This window comes from Mesocricetus auratus, unplaced genomic scaffold (assembly GCF_017639785.1).
Source record: "Mesocricetus auratus isolate SY011 unplaced genomic scaffold, BCM_Maur_2.0 Super-Scaffold_100022, whole genome shotgun sequence".
NCBI lineage: Eukaryota > Metazoa > Chordata > Mammalia > Rodentia > Cricetidae > Mesocricetus > Mesocricetus auratus.
The window spans coordinates 17,045,503-17,068,601 of NW_024429203.1; the positions used below are offsets into that span (position 1 = coordinate 17,045,503).

General features: G+C 36.5%; 2 protein-coding genes and 1 pseudogene across 2 annotated transcripts; all 3 read left to right on the forward strand.

Annotated features, from left to right (window-relative positions):
* Nucleotides 1-3,111: 3,111 nt before the first annotated feature.
* On the forward strand, nucleotides 3,112-4,077 carry LOC101836601 (olfactory receptor 143-like). Its single transcript, XM_013112882.2, has one exon. It carries the CDS (start codon nucleotides 3,124-3,126, stop codon nucleotides 4,075-4,077), a length of 954 nt encoding a protein of 317 aa, XP_012968336.1. The 5' UTR covers nucleotides 3,112-3,123.
* A 4,810-nt stretch (nucleotides 4,078-8,887) lies between these two features.
* LOC101836879 lies at nucleotides 8,888-11,734 on the forward strand (annotated as a pseudogene).
* A 3,123-nt stretch (nucleotides 11,735-14,857) lies between these two features.
* On the forward strand, nucleotides 14,858-15,801 carry LOC121132760 (olfactory receptor 147-like). Its single transcript, XM_040730134.1, is given in 2 exon segments — nucleotides 14,858-15,137; nucleotides 15,140-15,801. Coding segments are annotated over 2 exon segments (942 nt in total).
* The last annotated feature ends 7,298 nt before the right edge of the window (nucleotides 15,802-23,099 follow it).

The following is a 23,099-nucleotide window of genomic DNA, read 5'->3' on the forward strand; positions in this document are numbered from 1 at the left end:
TAATATTGCTGTAACCTTGATCCTTCCTAAATTATTTTGGGAAGCTTAATCCACTGTACAACTATCTTTCTGAAACTTACAGATATTTTCACTCACATTCTTATATGTATTGGATGAGTGAGACATTGATTTTGATCTTCAAACACTTCATAGACTTGCAGAATATGGCATTCAAATGTTTTAGTATTAGTGCTTGTGTGACCTGAGACACAATTGCTCCTGACATCTACAAGCTATTCCTGAGAAAATGATGGGCACCGTTGCCACTCCCTCTGGAGTCCTTTCTCTCCTTGGCTAATGGCCTCTTGGGCAAAGGACTGCCCCCACTTCTTCCGCTAACTTTGGACTTGCTGTCCTACTGTGCTTGCAGGAGATAAATTAGAAGACTGCTACTCTAGAAGTCTGTTACTCTAGGCCTTAGCCAAAGCTGGTTGCCCCTATGGACAAATTAACAAAAGAAAAATGTAGTAGATTAACTTGTTCAAGGTTTTTCATGAAATAGGAACTATTGCAAACAAAACCTTAGATCAAGAAAAGAATCCGGTGTTATGGTTAGGACTGAGAGACACTGAAAGACTATCTATAATTGAGGTTTTACAGAAAGGTAGGGACTAATCACTAGCTTGGAACACAGAACCCAGTTAGCCTGTATATTCTGATTTTTGTTTGCCATTTTGTGCCATATTCTTTCTTCCTGAGTACATGCCAATGCCCCTTCTGGAATGGCTATCTATTGATTCCCCATAATTTAGGGAAGTTAGAACAATTTCTTTGTGGTCATCTGAGTCACACATAAAGGCACAGATTTGGAAAGAAAAGTATTTCTTTTTTTATGGTTGATTTCATGGGGAATGAGTCTATATTCTATAGCTAAGCTTATGGAAGTTCTTAGTTTCAATGATCTGCTGTAGCAGAGGAAAGGCTCAGAGCAGAGTCTGAACAGCTGCATTAGAGAAAGATCAAGATACCTACAAGTTCTATTTTATTAGAATAAGACCAGGCTACTCCTCAGAAAATATCAAAGCTATAGGACTATTTGTTTCCAGCACATCCTTTTCTATTCTTGATTAGTGTTCATGAAATATACTACAATATCTAGAGAAATATTACTGCTCATGACTGGTTTGTAGGTGGCAATGATGTGGATTATAATATTGGCATGCAATAATGATCAGGGCCAAGGCATGATCTTCATTCTCTTACCCATGAGAGCAATACAATATATATTTACTTCCTCTGTGTGCATTGTGATGAGGATAGAAATCCTGCTTTATGTGTATAAAGATATGGAATAGAGAGGGGAAATTACACCTTTTTACATACCTTATATGCTACATTATGTGGATCATTAAATTTAATTAAAACAATAATATGATACAGTAGCTTTTTTGTCTTGTTTCATATTCCTGTTATTATCATTATTACAATGATGAGATTAGACCTAGAAGTGTATGCTTGTGAAGTAAGGATTCTACTTCTGAGCTATATCCTACACCCTGTTTTAGGAGTCATATTTTATGGATGTCTAGACAAGTATATATATGTAAATAAAATTGACAAGGCTATAAAATTATAACTTTGCTATATAGTTTCATCAGTGAGAATTTGAAAAATCTTTTTTGAGTGCCCACTCCTGTTTCTTAACATTTTTGTTTCAAAAACTTTTTTTTGATAATGTTCATCTATGAACTAATAGTTGCTGATGCAACTGCCAGGATTTGTGGAAATTTACTGGAAATGAAAAGTAAGTATGTTCCTTGATTTTTCTCTTGCTGAATTTTACAGGGAATAATGAGTAGAATTCTGAAGGGAACAACCCAGTAGTTTGCTCAGGGAACTGGGTATTCCTGGGGGGAAATTACAAACTAAGCAGAAGTTTGAGTCTCAAAATAGAGAGCGTTTATATCCTTGTTACATGATAGAAACACTGGCTATGTTATTTCTACCCTTAAGGGACTCACTCAACCTGGGGGTGTCCTCAAGGATAGAATAGTTTTCTTAACTTTTCTGAAGACTGTTCTTGGTTGTCAGCTTACTATAACTGGATTAAACAATAATCCAGAAATGTGGTCACACTTGTGATCTAGATCTTGAGGCAGGAATACACATGCCATTATTAATCTAGATAGTGTGGGTAGAAGACACACCTTCAATCTGGGACACACCTTCTACTGGAACATTGTATAAGACAATGGAATAAGTAAGGGTTCGTTCCTTACCTGCTTGTCCTCATCTTGTCACCACACCTATTCCTTCTTGGGGAGCCCAGCAGTCTATATGAGACCCAGCCTTGTCTGACTAAGCAGCTACTAGATTCTTGGATTTACCATTCATGACTAGTCATTGTTGGACTGCCACCTGTAAGTCAATTCAATATATTTCCATATATATATGTATGTATACATATATATGTATATATCTGTATATCCTTTCATTCTACAAGTTCTGTGACTCTAGAGAACCCTGACTAATACAACTTCTGATACTTTTTGCTAGAATGCTAGTTTATAATAATCTTGCTTGAGGCAAATAACGTATTGATTGCACATATGAGATCATTATTTTCCTTTGAACAAATAAATATAACATTTGAGAGAAATTCTTAAATTGAAATCATGTCATATCCCTGGCATATATTTTTTAGGAGGTGAGAGCCAGCTTTGTATTGATAGCTAACATCACTTCATTATCAGAAATACAGAAATCTTAGGACACTGGAGAGAAAGGGCCTGAGTGGTCCAACAGCAATGAGATATTCAGGTCAACAGAAGATAGAATTTGATTCATTCTCGAAATATAAAGGCTATGTAAATCATGTGTTCAGGCGACAGTGGGGGTTTATTTCTCCTTTTATCTCCAAGGTAGAGTAACAAGGTAGGAGGAAATGGTTGTTTAAATGGTTGTCAGTGTTTTCTCAGAGTAGGTGGTTATCATGGATAGGAAAAGAGGAAATGGGGATTTCTTAGGAATGTGAGGCGACTTTCTTTGCGTGCTTTGCTCAGTGACATAATGTAAGAGTGAATTTGTAACTGGCTCTAGCTGTCCTTTTGGAATCAGTGACAGAGTTCCTTGTTAATGTGACCCTTCACTACTCTTTCTACAGATATCATCCTGTTGAAACAAATGGCTATGAAGAATGTCTCTATAGTGACTGAATTCATTCTCACAGGATTGACAGACCAACCAGAGCTCCAGCTACCCCTGTTTGTCATGTTTCTGGTGAATTATGTAATAACTGTGGTGGGAAACTTGAGTTTAATGAGTCTCATTTACCTAAACTCAAACCTGCAGACCCCAATGTACTTTTTTCTCTGTAATCTATCCTTCATTGATTTATGTTATTCATTTGTGTTTACTCCAAAAACACTAATGAGTTTTGTCTCAGAGAAGAACACCATCTCCTTTGGAGGATGCATGACTCAGCTGTTTTTCTTTGGCTTTTGTGCTCACTCTGAGTGTTATGTGCTGACAGCCATGGCCTATGATCGATATGTAGCCGTCTGTCAACCCCTGTTGTACATGGTCATCATGTCTCCTAGGAAATGTCCCCTGCTGATGTTTGGCTCATACTTGATGGGGTTTGTTGGTGCCGTTGTCCATACAGGGTGTATGGTACGTCTCAACTTTTGTGACTCTAACATCATAAACCACTACATGTGTGACATCCTCCCCCTTCTCCAGCTCTCCTGCAGCAGTACCTATGTGGATGAGCTTGTGAGTTCTGTTATTGTCAGCACCGTAGTCATTGCTTCTAGCCTCGTCATCTTAATGTCCTATGCTTTCATTCTTTTTAATGTCACTAAATTGTCATCAGGTAAGGGTTTGTCCAAAGCCTTGAGCACCTGCAGTTCTCACATAATAACTGTTGCCCTGTTTTATGGATTTGGTATGCTCACACACATCAAAACATCCTCTGAGGAATCTGTGGATCAGGGCAAAATACTCAGTGTATTTTGCACATTTTTGCTGCCCTTGCTGAACCCTTTTATTTACAGTCTTAGGAATAAGGATGTCAAGCTTGCTCTAAAGAGAACTATGAGGAGATTCACAGTGAGACAACCACTGGGGCTGCCCTAACCCAGGGCCCCAATTTGGGTCTTTTCAACACTTCATTTTCTTATCACAACTTTTTCAACATTTTCCTTCATTCTGTTCACCTTCTTTCTTATATTCTGGCAAGATTTCCACTTTATTATTTTTTCTCTTCCCTTCAGAAAATTTCTTGATTTTCTTATGTGGGAATAGGAAAGTATTTTTATCTAGATACACAGCCTTAATACAGATCTAGCTTCATCTGTGTACAAGGTAGAGGCATGTGATGACTTATTTTATATCTTAAGACAGCTCTGTCTACTATTTATCTATGTACTTCTGTAGCTAAGGAATGCATGCAAGATGAGTCCTTTCTATTAAGTTTACTTGTCTTCCTGTTTTCAGAGCAGAATTTATAGAATTTTTTTATTTGAGGTCTTTAAAAAACACTTGTATATTTCAGAAAAAGAGAGAATATATGACTAAATTATGGCCAAAGTAATGTTGTCAAAGTTTCTGGCATTATTTACTGCCTTTCATGATTTTTCTTATTTGGCAGTTTATAACTCATTATTAAAAATGACCTTATATGCTTTCTTGTAGTACTAGACAATTTTATAATTAATGAAGTTTGAACTAGTTTTTTTTATCCAGACCATTTAAATAACATTACCAATGACAGTGGTTTTTTTGTAAAAGTTTGTTTTTTTATAAACACAATGAAATTTGTCACTGCATTTGGACTATTGATAGGGACTGATTACTTTTAGAAACCATACAGTAACAGCATGTAATGTCTAAAGTAATTTTTATTTTGCAATGTAACAAGGATAATGCTTTCACATTCTACTTACTTCTGAAAAAGAAACCACAGGTGACAGGATAAAGTAATAGGACTTATATATGCTTAATTTTGATTGTTACCACACATGTGCACACAAATATGTATACTTCTTAAAAATATGTTCAAATACACATGTTTATGGCCAAAACATTAAGCAAAGGGAATTTTTATTTAAATGTGGGTATGTAATTTTTTCTTTGCTTATTTCTAGGAATCACTCCCTCCAATTCATGCCAAACCAAACATAATCCCCATCTATGTGAATGTCTGTGTAATGTGTAATGTTCGTAATATAGTCGTAATATAATTCTTATTTTCTCTTGTCTGTATTTAAGTTGTTTTAAGTGATATAATTAATAATACAAATCCTAGTGTTTAGCTCACTCTGCATCCAATAAATACAAAGAAAGAAGGATAGAAAGAGAATTGTGCAGTGACAGAGAGAGCTAGAGAATTGTTCAGAATGAGCCTGAAAGAGGGGGAGGACCTAGTATCCACATAGGCAGCCTGATCACTGTGCCACTGCAGGCTTTGAGAGTGTTATGATGAACCAACAATTCCCAGATCTGAGACAAGAAATTCTTTGGAACCTTAATGCTGACCCTGTCCAAGTCTAATTTCATAAAGACAGTGGCTGGGTAGACATGAAGCTTTGGGTCTAGATGTTGGCAGAGCACTGGGTTAGTTGGGAAGCAGAATAGTGATATTTACTCTTTAGAGCTGTTATTATTCTATGTGTAAGTGGATTATTCCCTTAGATCCTATAACTCAGCAATCGTCAATCTCAGCCAGATGAATTCCTTCCACCTTTGTTTTCCCATATGATCTTAGAGACAATATTTTAAGACTTTTATATGGTTTTGACTTTGAGTTGGATTAAAGTGTACAGATACATTAAGATGTGTAAACAGCTACCAACAGTTCCTCAAAGTAGATTGCTGAAAAGCAGGAGGGAGAATGAACTCTTAATGACTGTTTGGTCATTAAACCTTATGCTGATCTATACAGTAGAATAAGAAAAAAAACATGTCTTATATAATCTCTTTAATTGTTGTCCTTATAGTAGCTCAAGGACACCAGAGAAGGGAAAAGCCAGGCAACAGATTGAGAAATTTCCTTGTCTGAGGATGGACCATATCTTCACCCAGTTCCAATTGTAAAGTTGAAAATTGGAGAAATGCTTCCTTATTGATTTCTGCTGCTGAGGGTTATCTTTAGAAAGGATGGGTTGTTTATCAGAATGAATGTCAGGATGCTTAACCATGAGATAAACAAGCTTATACTTCATAAGAATATGTGCTTCACTACTGAACTAATTTGATAATTTGGTGCTTAGTCCACCTCCTTCCTTCACTGAATGTAATGACACACCAGAATTCAAAATAAAAGAGAGAGTTTGTGAGAGGAAATATTTCCAGAAAGAATAATATAAGACCAATTCTGCATACTCATAAAAAGTACACCTGGATAATAAAATGTGATATGACATATACCTATTGCATAATCTGACTGGGCACCTTAAGATTATGGGTACTTTTGTTATGAAATTAATGCCCCTTGCTTATGTAAATTTCCTGTAGCCTCAAGTGAGAAATGTTAAAAGACTGCCACAGTATGACTCTTTCAACTACTGCCATTTTTGCTATCTAAATTCAAATTCATCTGGAGAATTACATGTTCTGAAGCTGAATTTGAATTTCTAGATAATTATCACATAGTGACAAATCAGTAGTTGTGTTGTGTTTATGTCTCATGAATGGGTAAAATCTACTGTGAAACACTGCAATCTACTGTGAAGAGTTAGTGGAAATGGTAGAATTCCAGTGCCTGTAGCTTTTTAAGAATACTTTGTATTAGACACATTAATGTACTACCTCTTTACTTCTGACCTTCTAATATTAATTCATGCTTATAGACAGTTGTGATATATGATTCTAAATTAATTGCATATTATAATAATCTTCTAAATTTAAACGAGTTTTAATATTTGAAAATATTTATATGTAATAAATCAAATTAAAATCTCAATGTTAGATTACTTAAGCCATTATGTCCATGGAAATTTGCAATAATTGTTTACTTTGCCTATGAGATCTATCTTCCTCCAGCTGTAGGTATTTTTCCAACATGGAACTGAATAGTACAGAAAGTCTTCAAATTAAATCTCAAGCATATTCAGTTATGTAGATGATGTCTAAAATATTTCACTAGTGTTTTCTGCCTTTCTAGATAGCCTGCTTAAAAGGCAATGATACAAACATAAATTAAAGAACCAGATAATATTACATTTTCAAACAAAAATTTTTAAATAAGAGAGAAATATCACCACCTTTTATTGTCCTGCAATCACTATTGTATGTATTCTTTTGACTTGATATGCTATTAAATGAATATATTAGAAAGAAGTAGAAAAGTTCTTCCATTATGGACCTGAAGATATACTTGAATGTACTACTTATCATTTTTCTAATTTCTTTATATTATCGTCAACTAAAGAAACAGGGGATACGTTATCAGTAACATTTGTTCAGAAATGTTTTTGGTATTTCTCTTTCTTTTTTTTCTACAATTCATGATATTTCATTGAATATAGAAGATTTTGCCAAAGATATGGTGACTTCATTAGATCACATGATGTATATGCTTATAGACTACTTATATAAGTATTTAGAATATTTCCTCAGAAGCTATACAAATGTGTGGCCTTGTTGGAAATTTTCAGATATCTGAAGAGTTTGCGTGAATTTATTTTCATATTAGTTTATGCGAATTTAGTAAGCTGGTTGTACCATTTTGGGTGATTGTCACCCCACTAGATAACATAGGTTAACATGGGAAGGCTTTGAAGTTTATATCAACTTGGAATTCTGGCTCAAGCTCTCTATAGTATGTTCAACTGTATGTAAGTTGTGTTTTCTGCATATTTCTGCTACTATAGTCAAACGGAGCTTCTCTAGTGTTGTGCTTTCTCTGCAAAGGTAAACAAAAATCCAATGAAATTCTGATACTAAATAAATATTTTGCCTAAAGTTGTCTCTATGTTTTGTCAGAATACATGTGGTAAGAAAAGCAACTTACATCATCTTTATATGTAAACTATATGAACTGATTCCACAGTCTTTTGTAGCCTAATCAAGAAGTCTACCACCAATCCAAAATTCATATCGTTTTCTTCAAATAATTTTCAATTAGTCTGTTTATTTATTAATTATACACAAAATAAGTATATGCCAGTATAATTACACATAATCAATGGTCACTGAAGTCCATGTCCACACTGTTAAAAAATGGAAAGGCATAGATGTAAATTTGTACTACTTGAATGCCTATTTCCATTCTCTTAGTTAATCTGTAGATTTTAATCTATCTATCTATCTGTCTGTCTGTCTGTCTGTCTATCTATCTATCTATCTATCCATCAATCTATCTAGTAGTGTTTTAAACCTGTGGTCTATTGTTTATTACTGCAGTCATTGATGCACATAGGAAAGCTGCAAATGGAAAGTGTGCAGTTCTCTGAATACTGCTTTGTAGAGTGGAACAGAGCATAATGATAACAAAGGGGATTAGTGAAAACTCTACCCTGTGAATTAGATACTCCCTGGTGGGACATTATAAACTGAATGGGAGTTTGAAACTTAAAAGATCCAAACTTAGTTGTAAACATTAACTCAGTAGTTTTTACCCTCAAGGGACATGTCTCACAGGGATAGTATCATAAAAAAGAGTTTACTTTTCTGTACTTAAAACATTTTTTCTCAGATACCTTGACCTGCATATTCTCACTTGAGTGAGGTTATGTTTTGGAGTCTCATGTAAGATTGCTGTTTTATTTTGAGTATGTGGAAAGAACATTCTACAGAAACGTCATTTCCTGAAATGAAACTCCTCTGGCAAGTCATACATTTTCTGTACTGGTTGCAATCACACATTTCATTACCAGTAACTTCGTACATCCTATAACAATGAGAAGGAAGGTACCAAGAACTTCCAAAATATATCAGTTACTAGATGGCCAATGGTGAGCATTGAATTATTATCTTGAAAATTTACAATGCAATTCAGGATGTCACAAATCTTGGGTTTATCTTGTCAACCTTAATTATAAGTAAAGATCGAGAAAAATGAAGAAATTACATTCTGAGGCACTGGAGGATGGTTGACATCTTTGTTTTTTTGGCACATGTGTAGAAGACAAAGAATTAGAGATTACTTAGGAATCAATATGAACAGATTTTGCTCTTTTGAGGTCTAACTATGTCTTCTCTCAACTCAAGTAAATCACTAAATCAAGCTTTTCACATGACGTCAAAAATGCATTATTGGTTTAAGTTGATTTTCATACTTAGTCTTGCAGATACCACACATGAAGCAAATGATTATGGAAAATGACTCTTCAGTGTCCAAGTTCATTCTTTTGGGACTGACAGTCCAAACTGAGCTCCGTCCGCCCTTATTTGTTTTGTTCTTTGTGAACTACACAGCAACTGTGATAGGAAATTTTAGTTTAATGAATCTCATATGACCAAACTCAAACTTTCACATTCCCATGTATTTTCTATCTTCAATCTGTCCTTAATTGACTTCTGTTATTCATTTGTCTTTACCCACAAAATGCTGATGAGTTTTGTTTTGGAGATGAATACCATCTCCTTCAGAGGATGCATGACTCAACTATTTTTTGTGGGTTTTTTTTTGTGTGTGAGCTCAGAGAATTATGTGCTGATAGCCAAGGCCTATGATCTCTATGTCAGCCACTGCTGTACAAGGGTATCATGTCACCTGGGATATGTTTTATGCTGATGTTTGGTTCCTACTTGACAGGGTTTGTTGGAGTCATGGGTCACACAGGTGTATTATCAGGCTCATATTTTATGATTCTAAAACATCGTCATTCACTACATGTGTGACATCTTCCCTCTACTTCAGTTATCCTGCAGCAGTACCTATGTCAATGAATTTGTGAGTTTTGTTACTGTGGGTACAGTTATCTCATTATCTAGCCTCATTATCTTAGTCTCATGTGGTCTTATCCTTTCTGATATCATTAAATTTTCTTTGACTAAGGGTTGGTCTGAAGGCTTTGGAATCTGTGGGTCTCACATCATAACTGTGAATCTCTTCTATGGGTCTGGGCTGTTTGCTTATTTCAAGTGATCTGCTGAAACTGTGGGCCAGCCTAACTTTTCTTAGTCTTTCATACTTTTTGGTGCCCATGCTGAATCTTCTTATTTACAGAATTAGAAACAAGAACGTGTCCAAATGGATCAAAGAACTCAACAAAAATCCAGCCACAGTGAACATATTAGAAGCGAAAGTGGGAGGCACCCTTGAACAGATTGGTACTGGAGACCGCATCCTGAACATAACTCCAGTAGTAAAGACACTAAGACCGACAATTAATAAATGGGACCTTTTGAAACTAAGAAGCTTCTGTAAGGACACAGTCATCAAGACAAAAAGTCACCCCAAAGATATTCACTAAGCCCATATCTGACAGAGAGCTGATCTCCAAAATTAATAAAGAACTCAAGAAGCAAGTCTCCAGAATACCAAAGGATCCAATTAAAAAGTGGGGTACAGAAATAAATAGAGAATCTTTGATAGAGGAGACTAAAATGGCTGAGAGACACTTGAGAAAGTGCTCAACATCCCTAGCCATCCAGGAAATCAAAACAGCTCTGAGATACCATCTCACTCCTGTCATAATGGCTAAAATCAAAACCTCCAGACAGTTTATGATGGAGAGGATGTGGAGAAAGGGGAACACTCCTACACTGCTGGTGGGAGTGCCGACTTGTACAGCCACTTTGGAAATCAGTATGGAGATTTCTCAGAAATATGGGAATAAGCCTACCACAAGACCCAGCAATTCCACTCTTAGGCATATACCCAAAAAATGCACATTCATACAGCAAGGATGTCTGTTCCACTACTTTATAGCAGCAGTATTTATTTTTTAATTTATTTTTTATTATTTTTAAATTTAAATTTAAACTAGAAGCAAGGTTGCTTCACATGTCAATTCCAGGTCCCTCTACATTTCCCTCCCCTCCTCCTGTGCCCTCCCACCAACCCCCCCCAATATCCCCTCATTTCCCCAGGGAGGGTGAGGGACAGGGAGCTGGGGTTGACACGTGAAACAAGATTGTTTCTAATCAAAAGGAAAAAAATAAAAAGAAACAAGAATGTCAAGCTTTCTGTGAAGAGAGCCATGAAGTGAATCACAAGTTGTTCTATCTGAGGATGTTTCTCTTATATCTGTTTCTACTTATTGTCCATTTCCCTCTCAGTTTTTTTGTCTGCTCGATTGCCTATCATCCATCTATCTATCTATCTCTCTATCTTATGTTCTTCTTATGTTTCTACTTTATTACCAAGTTTTCTACAGCATCATTTGTCCTATTACTGTGTAATATCACTTGGATGTGACTATCCTTTGTGTGGAGGTATCCACTGATTCAATTGTATTCAAGATGGTGTCCAATGCCTATATCACATTAAGATCTTAATCTGCCAGCTTATTTTATGTAAGACAGCACTATTTACTATTTTTTCTTATGTATCTTTTCTATCCAAGAGAATCAATTGAGTTAGATTCTTTATCTCAAATAGATTTCTTTATTGTAATTTTGCACTTCATTTCCTTATTTGATAGGTTTATTTTATATAATGGTCAAAATTTCAATGATGTTTTAGGTTATTATGTGAACAGTTTCTATGCAAATGTTGTATAACCTTAATTTTCATCCTATATTTGACATTTATTCAAAAATCATATTCTAAAAAGAAGAAAACTTTGATTTTGGCTTTAATAACTTGCTATAATGCTCTGTTTCTGATTTTCCTCAGATCTGAGTGTACACTATAGGTATGGGGAAAGACATTGGACATTTTCAGAAAATCAGACAGACATTCATGGATTTAAAGTATAAGATTCTTTTGCCTCTGAAATTAGTAACTCTGATCTGGAGTTCCTTCTGATGGCCTTTGGAGGTATCTGTGGGCCTAATGCCTTATGGATGTCACCCTGTCCACATTCTTGTCTATAAGTAAAAGCAATGGCACTATATAAGTTTTTGACCATGGAACAAATATTCTATGTAGTATTCAGTATGCATTTTTAGGGAATTGGGAAGGGACACTTTTGTAATCATTCTTCTATATATATATATTTATAGAGCATGCCCTACATATATCAGGTTTAATTGCTTTAAGGGCTTCAGAAGTAGCTCCTTTTGATGTTATAGTGTTAGATTAAGAAGCCTTTGTGATATGTAAGAAAGAAGACATTGTAAAGAAAAATATAATATTTCATTGAGTGATGGAAAGTATAGAGAGTCCATAGTATACAGGAGAGTCTTTCATGTTTTTCTAATGGAGAATTTCCAAACTGTCAGGAATAAATTGTAGTAAGTACTGGAGCACAGTGTTAAGGAAGAATGGGGGTAAATGTAGGAAAGACTGGGTCAGGCAGGAGATTAGAAGGCAGAGTAGAGGAGAGAGTTTGAGGAGGGATAACTAAGACTAAGGACCTTTTGGAAAGTCATGTGGGAACTACTACATTATAAGCTTCTTGAAATATTTTCCTACCTAATATAAGTTTAAATTGAAATACCTTATCATTTGAATAGTGTTTCTCCTAGACACCACAGGATATCAAAAAAATGGTGGTATTAGCTAATATATCCCATATATATCCCAATATCACAGGCTATTACCACCGTTCTTGAATATTGTCCAAATTGATGATTATACCTATTGTAGAAGATACCATATATTCATGTATTATCATGGAGAACTATGTCCATTTTGTTTTACTCAATTCGTTTATTCTTTAGCAATTTCATACTTGTAAAAACATACTCAGATCATGTCCACCTACATACAATTTCAAATTCCAAACCATTACCTTATACACATAGACATGAAAAGCAGGTGTGATAATTTTACTTACATTATAAGAAATCATTATAAGCATTAATTTCCCTCAGCATGATTCAAAGACTGGGGAGAAACTAATCCTTCCATGAATTGCTCCTCTGCATGATTCTTCTTTTTCTGCTCTCTTCTTCTCATTTTTCTTTCTGTTTGGTATGGAAAATAAAATTGTTTTTAATTTAAATAAACATTTATTTTAAAAATTGGCTGATTACCTTTGTCATTATCTTCTCAGGGAAACAGGAGGGCACAGTAAATTTCTCAACTAAAATGTTGAGTTAATAATACAAGAAGTTTGAGAATTGCAGGGTTAGTTTAGGTTACCACTTCTGTATCTGTCACTGAGGTGAATCCAGGCCATGCTCATTTTCTTCTAACCATCTAGGCAGCTATGCATCAACATCATTGAGTGTGTAGTAACCCTATGTCATTGGATATCTGGGAATGTCTTAGCCAGAATGCATTTGCCTAGACCCTGAACACTGACCAAATGCCTGTCAATAAGAATAATTGCAGGAAGGCAGATCTCTTGCAACTACACAGCAGAGAGGTACAAGGACTTGATAGTGGGAAACAGGTCTCATATACAGCTGAGGAATGTAATCAGTGAACCAGGACCTATTAACAGAGAATATCTTTTACACATAGCTGGCGAGTGTATTCAGTAAACACCAAATGATGGGAGAAATTGTTCCTGGTAACTGATTAGATAGTGCTAAACTATGGGAAGGAAATCCCATATTTATTGCCAAAAGGAAGAACAGTCACTTTATTCAAAAGCCTATATAACACCAAATACAGCTTTTATACTAGTTTAATCCACCAGAAATATTTTAATTCTTCTGACTTGCTTCATGATATGATGACTGTGTAACTACTGTGTGACCTTGGGGCTTGCAGCACTAGTTCATCTAGCTGAGGAACTACAGTTGACAGCTACTGTGGGAAACATGGTCAGCTTCAATGATTCAGTCCCTATTAGCAAGTAGATGGATCTATACTCATATAATACAGGTAGTGATGAGTGGAGTCAGTGGGGTAAAGAAGTTAAAATGTAGAAATGAGGTTAGAAGGGAATATTATGGGAAGATAGAGAAAATTGGATGGGAAGAAATCAAGGATGAACTTCATTAAAACACATTGTGCATACATATAAGATTTTCAAACAATAACAGTAAAATAAAGGAAGAGTGTATCTCTACAATAAGCCAATGTTATCACTATTCAAGTAGTTTAGTTAGCACCGTGGTAACAAAGCCTGATCTCTGGGGAAATACCTGGTAATCATAAATCTTTCAAATTTTAATCAGGTCCCTGAGATTGCAGACTCTTAAAACTTCTTGGATCATTACGTGGTGGCTCTTGTGACATCAGTAAATGTTATTTACCAACCTCTAGGATACAAAAGACATTCTGGGAAAATTCACCACCGGAAATCATTAACTAAAGCTGATGGCTTTTCAGAACCCCGATGAATGAGGGCTCTGCATTACCCAGGCCAAAATGAATTTCCCTCACCAAAATAAAGCCAGACCTAGAAACAACAGAAAACAACATTTTTTCTAATTTATGCACCTCACACCTCATCTGTGCCATGTGTATTTGCCTGTGTGTGAGAACAGAAAAGAAGAGTTCCTAAGGTGAATTGAGTTTTACCCTGGCACAAAGGTAAGCAATGGATTCAATGCATGCTTTTTTCTTCAAGTCCACATCTGAGCAATCCTGGGAATTGTCTTTTCTTTTGAAATGACCAATGAGCCTAGATTGAGAGGTAGATTGTCAAGGTAGAGAACATAGATGCTTCAGAGCCAAGAATGGTCATTGATGCCCTGGGTGGTATTCTCAAAGAAAATGGCCTTCCATTTATTTATGGCTATTTCCATATATGAACTCCAAAACCAAAATGAGAAAACAGAGCCAGAGAGAAGTTTGTGCTTCAATTTATCATTCAATTTTAGTTCTTAATCTCATATTAATGGGGTAGTTTAGAGAGTGCTGGGATTTCACTTTAATGTTATGATTTCTACTATTCTCACAGATATGATACAAGGAATGGCTTCAGGTAACGACTCTTCAGTGAAGGAGTTCATTCTCCTGGGCTTGACACAGCAGCCAGACCTCCAGCTGCCTCTCTTCTTCCTCTTCCTGGCAATCTATGTGGTCTCCATGGTGGGGAACCTGGGCTTGGTCGTTCTGATTGTTTTGAACCCTCACCTGCACACCCCCATGTACTACTTTCTCTTCAACCTTTCCTTCACAGATCTCTGCTACTCCTCTGTCATTACCCCCAAAATGCTGGTGAGTTTTGTGAAGCAGAACATCATTCCCATGCTGAGTGCATGACCCAACTCTTCTTCTTCTGCTTCTTTGTTATTAATGAATGCTACATTTTGACAGCCATGGCCTATGACAGATATGCTGCCATATGTAAGCCCCTGCTTTACCAGGTCACCATGTCCTATCAGGTCTGCCACTTGATGACAGTTGGTGTGTATGTGATGGGGTTTGTGGGTGGAATGGCACACATAGTTTGCATGCTGAGACTGACTTTTTGTGATGGCAATGTCATTGATCACTATGTGTGTGATGTACTTCCACTTTTGAAGCTCTCCTGTACAAGTACAGTCATCAATGAGCTTGTGGTTTTCATTGTTGTTGGTGTCAATGTCACATTGCCCACTCTGACTATCTTTATTTCTTATATCTTGATCCTTTCCAGCATCCTCAGCATCCGTTCTACAGAGGGTAGATCAAAAGCCTTCAGTACCTGTGGCTCCCATGTAATAGCTGTTTCTCTTTTCTTTGGAGCTGCAGCCTTTATGTATCTTAAACCTTCTAGTGTATCTATGGATGAAGAAAAAATATCTACCATTTTTTATACCATTGTGGGCCCAATGCTGAATCCTGTCATCTACAGTGTAAGAAATAAAGATGTTCACATTGCATTGAAAAAAACCATGAGTAAAATATGTTTGCCTAAGTAGTATTTGTATTTGTTATGGAAGTAAATCTTAAAACACATGAGGTTTGCAAGCAGAGATAGGACCAGAGGAGCAGCTCATTGGGAGTTGGGAGAGCATTTGCTTACATCAATGGGTCCCTGGATTTAACCCACATTATTGAAAAAAATTCAATGACTACAACAGTTTTAATAAGAAAAAACCAATTTTGAAAATAGTGTAGAATTAAAATTTTTCAAAACTAAGTTAATTAGCAATGAATTTGCAGAAGTAAAGGCAGTGAATGCCGTAAAGTCCTTTTCGGGTGGAATGTATAGTTTATTCTATAATTTTCCAAAATAATACATATCTTTTGTCAGTATGGAAAACTGACCAAACATATTTGTATAGCCATCTACTAGTACATTATAGTGTAGGCTTGGAAGTCACAGGGGCTTAGGTACAAAACACTGAATGATATTATATTCAGAAATGATACAGTTATGAGATCTTTAAATGTACATTTTTGATTATCTTTGCATTTTTTGTGTTTGGGGAATAATATGCAAGCCCTGTTGCATGCTAGGCAAGTTCTCTCCCATTGGTCTATATCTTAAGCTCAATGTCAGATCTTTGGCCAGGCTCCATCTAGAACTCTTATGTTGCTGTACCACCAAGATAAACATTTCAGTCGTTTGAGAGACAGTGTCTTATTTACTCAGTTAGCAACCCTCTGGGGATATTTGTAGGAGGGCTTATTTCAAAAGGTCCATTTTCTCTCAGAAGGTTCAAACAAGGAGGAGGAATGCCATTTTCACTCTGGTCTTTTCTCTTTAGTCTTAAATCAGTTTTGGATAGAGCAGTTGTTGATTCTTTTCTAATTCCAGTGCCTGAAGACTGAAAACATTCAGGGTTAAGGGCAGACATTTGAGTTCACACACCTGTTTTGTCTTCACTGGAAGGAATTTGACGAAGCAAATTTAGTACTTACCGATAGAGGAATTTTGTCTTTACTCAAATATGTCATATAGTCTTAAATTATTAGCAGTCAGTTTAATAATAATTTTATAATTTCCTCTTTCATTATGTCTCAGATTCCTACATACAGTGATTGAAGTAATAAATATAAACTGAACGTGCATCCTATTTTAGACATCAAGATATGTAGGCTCTAGTCAAACATTAAAAATACAACAAGTGATCCACAGCTAAGCATAGGCTGATACAGGTGTAGGGGGGCTGGTGCTGCCTCAAGCAACATAATTTGTTGATTCCCCATGGAAGGCCTTACACTCTCTGAGGATTGGATGGGATGAAGCGGGGAAGAAGGTGGGGTGAGTGGGGAGTTTGGGAGGGGGAGAGAACTGGGATTGGTACATAAAATAAAATTAGTGTTTTTTGGGCCTCCTAAGTGTGGGGGCCAGTTGATTTTTGACTCTTTTTGCCTGGGATGCCTCTCCTCCTATTAGTTTGCATTGTCCAGCCCTGGTATGAGGAATAAAAATATAAAATTAAAACATATAGCTACACAGAAAGGTATAATTCTTGTGATTTCAGAAGGCTGCAGACCAGTAAGATGGTGAAAAATTAATTTTCCTTCTTTGAATTTGTATCAGAAAAATTATACACAATGTCTTCAACAAATGTAATTTTACTGATAACAACTGCCTCCTTCTCTTGTGTTAGAGAATAGGAAGGGCTGTTTTGGAGGTGGAAGGTGACCTGACTCAAGGCAAGACTGCCCTTTGAACATCTAAGCAGAAGAAAGGGCTGAGCAGGATTTCAGATGTGGGATGATGTTATGGAATGGTTATGGGAAACATGGATGCTATGGAAGAAGGTGAAACATAAAAGTGTGTATACAAGTGTGAAAAATGATTAGCAAATGCGGTTGAATTGTGGCTTTCTAAGAAAATAGAGTGAAAGTCAAGAATCACAATAAAAATCATACAATGAATCTTATTTTATTCTTTCCTTTGTATTCTGCTCCTCAGTTGATTCATTTACAACTAATCTTATGATGCAACACACTTTAATAACAAAGATTTTCAAGTCCTGCAGGAGGGATGCTGTTTCTTTGCTAATGGTACACACTTGAATGAAAACTGGTCAGTGGTTGGAAGATGTCAGCTGAGGCACCAATAGACTGTACCTGGTTGTCCCTTTATCCTGTCTCACCTTTTCCCCTCTGTAAATGGGTTAAATGGAAAGATTAGTGGAATTTGTCTGGTTTTGAGTCTGGTTTCTGTAAGTTTTGATTCTTTGTATTTTCAGTTCTATATTCAGCACAACTAATATTAAAACTGATGTGGCATGCATTAAATAAATGGTATGCATTTTATAAGTACTTCATATTGTGTTTAAATATTATATTCAATAGATAAGCATGCTATTTTTTTCACTTAACTTCCCTGAAGTATGCCTCCCAGTGCTTATTCTTGTTTGGTTTAATACTGAGCCAGGATTGTATTTTGTAGCCCAGGGCTGCTGCAAAATTAGTTCTGTGAGTATTAAGGCTTTAGGTGTGTACCACTTCTCCTGGCTTAACAACTTCTCAGTGTTGATGAGAGCCTCCTGGTGGTTCAACATAACTGTCATTTCTAATATCTATGCAAGCAACTGATCATAACTATTAGTTTTTCTGTTATTACAATTCATTTGGGGGAATTAACATGGAGCTTACAGACACACACATGGAGTTAGCTAAGAGGTATTTAACATCCATAAATATCTATGAAAAACTACATTTAATTTTTAAGTTGTGAGATCAATTCAAACTACTGTGCAGAATGAAAATATGCTTCTGTTACATGTATGCTATATGTATCATCATATGTGTAAGTTTAAAATTAAGGAAATGTATATATTCAAACACAGACAAATACACATACACATATACACATATATATACATACATACATACATGTATGTATATATATCATTTTCTACTTGGAATGGGTGTAGTAACTTCCCATGTCAGAAAATGTGTATACTCATGAATATACCTTCAGTTTGATAAGATTTAATTGGCAAAATTGTACTATTCTCATGCACTAATTTACTTATTCCCTCGTTGCAAAGTAATCGTACAAAGACATCCATGACCTAACAATAGGTCATGAGAACTAGGTCATTTCATACAAGACACAGACATAAAATTTCATATATACTAAAAACCTTATTTCTGAAACAGGATAAATTGTTGAGTCATCTGTAAAATAGGAGGTATATATACATATGACAGAACTCATTTAATAAGTATAAAGTAGAAATTCAAAGCAGTGAATTTCAGGACAGTGTGTGTTGACAGTTGCCCTTTCTTAGTGAAATGTAACATGACATCAAGTTTTACTAATCTTGATTTTTCTGTCTCAGTGCAGTTCCACACTGTCTTTACTTTCTTTGTAGAATTGTAGTTATTGTACAAGTGTGTGTCCTTGCATAAACTTTTGTTGGTGTCCCATTCCTCTCCGGGACACAGTTGACTGTGACAATAGTAAGCTCATTTTGTTTAAAGCATTTTCTTTCTTTCTTTCTTTTTGTAGTTCTCCATTATCTTTAATTATATTTCCTTGTTTTCTGTTTTTATTTAAATTAGAAACAAGCTTGCTTCACCTGTCAATCCCAGCTTCCTCTCCCTCCCCTCCCCCATCCCCACCTACAAACCCAACCCCCCACCCAATATCTGCTTTGCTCCCCAGGGAGGGTGAAACCCTCCATGGGGGAATATCCAAAGTCTGTCATATCATCAGGGCAGGGCATAGGTCTTTCCCCATATTTCCCGGCTGAGAGCATCCCTCCATGTGGAATGGGCTCCCAAAGTCCATTCATATGAGAAGGAAAAATAGCGATCTACTTACTACCTGAGGCTATAGATTGCTGAGGCATCCTCACTGACAACCAAACTTAGGGGTCTGGATAAGTCCCATGCTGTCCTCTTAGCCCCCAGTCTGGGGTGTATGAACTCCCACTTGTTCAGGTTGGTTGTTTCTGTGGGTTTCACTAGCCTGGTCTTGATCCCTTTGATCATCACTCCTCCCTCTGAGCACCTGGATTCCAGGAGTTGAATTAAGTGTTTAGCTGTGAGTGTCTGCCTCTGCTTCCATCAGTCACTGGATGAAGGCTCTAGGATGGTGTATAGGGTAGTCATCAATCTCATTATCATGGAAGGACATTTAAGGTAGCCTCTCCACTATTGTTTACAGTGCCATTTGGTGTTATCCTTGTAGATTGTGGAAATCTCTCTAGGGCTAGATCTCCCTCAAACCTATAATGAGTCCCTCTATTATGGTATCTCTCATCCTGCTATTCTTCCCGCAACTCAACCTTCTTGCTCCCTGATGCCCTCCTCTCCCCTCCTCTTCTCCCTCTTTCTTCCTGCTCCCTCACCTTTGCTCCTATGCTTCCAGTTTGCTCAGGAGGTCCTGCTGCATTCACCATCTCCAGGGTACCATGTATGTTTCTCTTAGGGTCCTCAGTGTTTCCCAGATTCTCTGGTAGTGGGATTGTAGGCTGTCAATCCCCTGCTCTATGTCTAATATTCATATATGAGTGAGTACATACCATGTTTGTCTTTTTGTCAGTGGATTACCTCACTCAGGTTCTTCTAGTGTCAACTATTTGCCGGCAAATTTCATGATTTCATTGTTCTTTTTTTCCTGAGTAGTACTCCATTGTGTAAATGTACCATATTTTTTCTATCCACTCTTCAATTGAAGGGTATCTAGGTTGCTCCCAGGTTTACATAAGTAACCTGAAAAATCGTACACAGGAACTCCTACAGCTGAAAAATACCTTCAGCGAAGTGGCAGGAATCAAGACTAGCTAAAAAAAAATCAGTATCCATGGTATATACAGACGATAAATGGGCTGAGAAAGGAATCAGAGAAATATCACCCTTAACAATAGCCACAAACAGCATAAAATACCTTGGGGTAACTAACACTAACTAAGCAAGTGAAAGAACTGTATAACAAGAACTTAGAGTCTTCAAAGAAAGAAATTAAAGAAGATACCCAAAATGGAAAGATCTACCATAGTCTTAGATAGGTAGGATTAGCATAGTAAAAGTCTCAATCTTGCCAAAAGCAATTCATAGATTCAATGCATCCCCATCAAATACCTGCACAATACTTCACAGTACTAAGTTCTTAATGATGTGATTAATTTAAAACTCATTTGAGTTAATTTACACATTAATGGTGGACCCTAAGCCAATCTGCTTATGAGAAATAAATGGGGACACATAAAAATCAAGAATGGATATACAAGCCGGGCGGTGGTGGCACACGCCTTTAATCACAGCACTCGGGAGACAGAGGCAGGCGGATCTCTGTGAGTTCGAGGCCGGGCTGGACCGATAACCTCCAAAACAATACAGAGAAACCCTGTCTCATAAAAACCAAAAAAAAATGGATGTACAAATAAGAAGAGCCTGGTGACAACACAGCAAAAGCAGAGTCATCTACAAACCAGAGCGAGAATCTATAGAAACCCCCAGAGCTGCAAGAAAACGATCTCCTCTTCTTTATGTCATCTGTTCTATTGCACTGCTAAAATATTTTTGTTACACATAAGCATATGATACAGTGGTAAGAATGCAATTTTCAAACTTTTGTGTTCCAGTTATTAAACACAGGAGTTTACACACACCATGAAGTGCTTTATAGTCTACTTATAGTCATTCCTCTCTTTGCTTTTGTATTTGAAGCAAGGTCTCACTGAGTTACTCATGATGACCTTGTGTCCTTCCTGCAGTCCCTTTAGGTCTTGAACTGAGCATCCAGAATTGTTAGGATTATAGGCATGTAACCCCAGGCCCAGTCAATTCATATTCTTAAGAGCCTCTAGTGGGAAAAACAAAATAGAATAAACCAAACAATATATTTAGTTGTGGTGTACATACCATGTTACATACTGTAATCCCACCTATGGGAATCAGAAAGCTGACCAATTCAATATGTTCTTGAACCAACCACATAGTTAGCTACAAGCCAGCATGTGCTATATAAGGAGACTGTGTTTTTCAAAACCAAACAAAATCCAAGCAAACAGACAAATAAAACAGAAAACAAAAGAAACAAAAAAGACAACCTCACCAAAAGAAGACACAAAAACTCCAGAAAGAAAGACTAAAAGTGAAGCCAAAATTGTGAAGTTTTTGAAAGATTTAAAAAACTTCATTTTATGTAGAGAAATAAAGTCTCCCAACCAAAAAAAAGCCCAGGTCCAGATGGCCTCACTGCAGAATTCTACCAGAAATTCAAAGAACAGCTTATACCAATTCTTCTCAAAGAGTTCCACACAATAGAAGCAGAAGGGTCTTTGCCAATCTCTTTCCATGAGGCTTCAATAACCTTGATCCCCAAGCCACACAAAGATACAACTAAGAAAGAGAACTTCAGACCAATATCCCTCATGAACATTGATGCAAAAATACTCAATAAAATACTGGCAAATCGGATCCAAGAACACATCAAAACAATCATTCACCACGATCAAGTAGGTTTCATCCCAGAGATGCAGGGATGGTTCAACATACGGAAATCCATCAACGTAATCCACCATATAAACAAGCTGAAAAACAAAAATCACATGATCATCTCACTAGATGCTGAAAAAGCCTTTGACAAAATCCAACACCCCTTCATGATAAAGGTCTTGGAGAGATCAGGGATAACAGGGACATACTTAAACATAATAAAAGCTACATACAGTAAACCAACAGCCAACATCAAACTAAATGGACAGAAACTCAACGCAATTCCTCTAAAATCAGGAACAAAACAAGGCTGTCCACTCTCTCCATACCTTTTCAAATTGGTACTTGAAGTTCTAGCTATTGCCATACGACAACAAAGGGGGAATCAAGGGGATACAAATTGGGAAGGAAGAGGTCAAACTTTCACTGTTTGCAGACGATTTGATAGTTTACATCAATGACCCAAAGAACTCTACCAAGGAACTCTTACACCTGATTAACACCTTCAGCAAAGTGGCAGGCTACAAGATCAACTCAAGAAAATCAGTAGCCCTACTATATACAGATGATAAAAGGGCTGAAAGAGAAATCAGAGAAACATCACCCTTTACAATTGCCACAAACAACATAAAATACCTTGGGGTAACGCTAACCAAACAAGTGAAAGACCTGTATCGTAAGAACTTTGACTCTTTAAAGAAAGAAATTAAAGAAGCCCTCAGAAAATGGAAAGATCTCCCATGTTCTTGGATAGGTAGGATCAATGTAGTAAAAATGGCAATCCTGCCAAAAGCAATCTACAGATTCAATGCAATCCCCATTAAAATCCCAGCACAATTCTTCACAGACCTTGAAAGAACAA

Coding starts and splice junctions, on each gene's coding strand:
- LOC101836601 (XM_013112882.2), top strand. CDS start 3,124: ATGGCTATGAAGAATGTCTCTATAGTGACTGAATTCATTCTCACAGGA.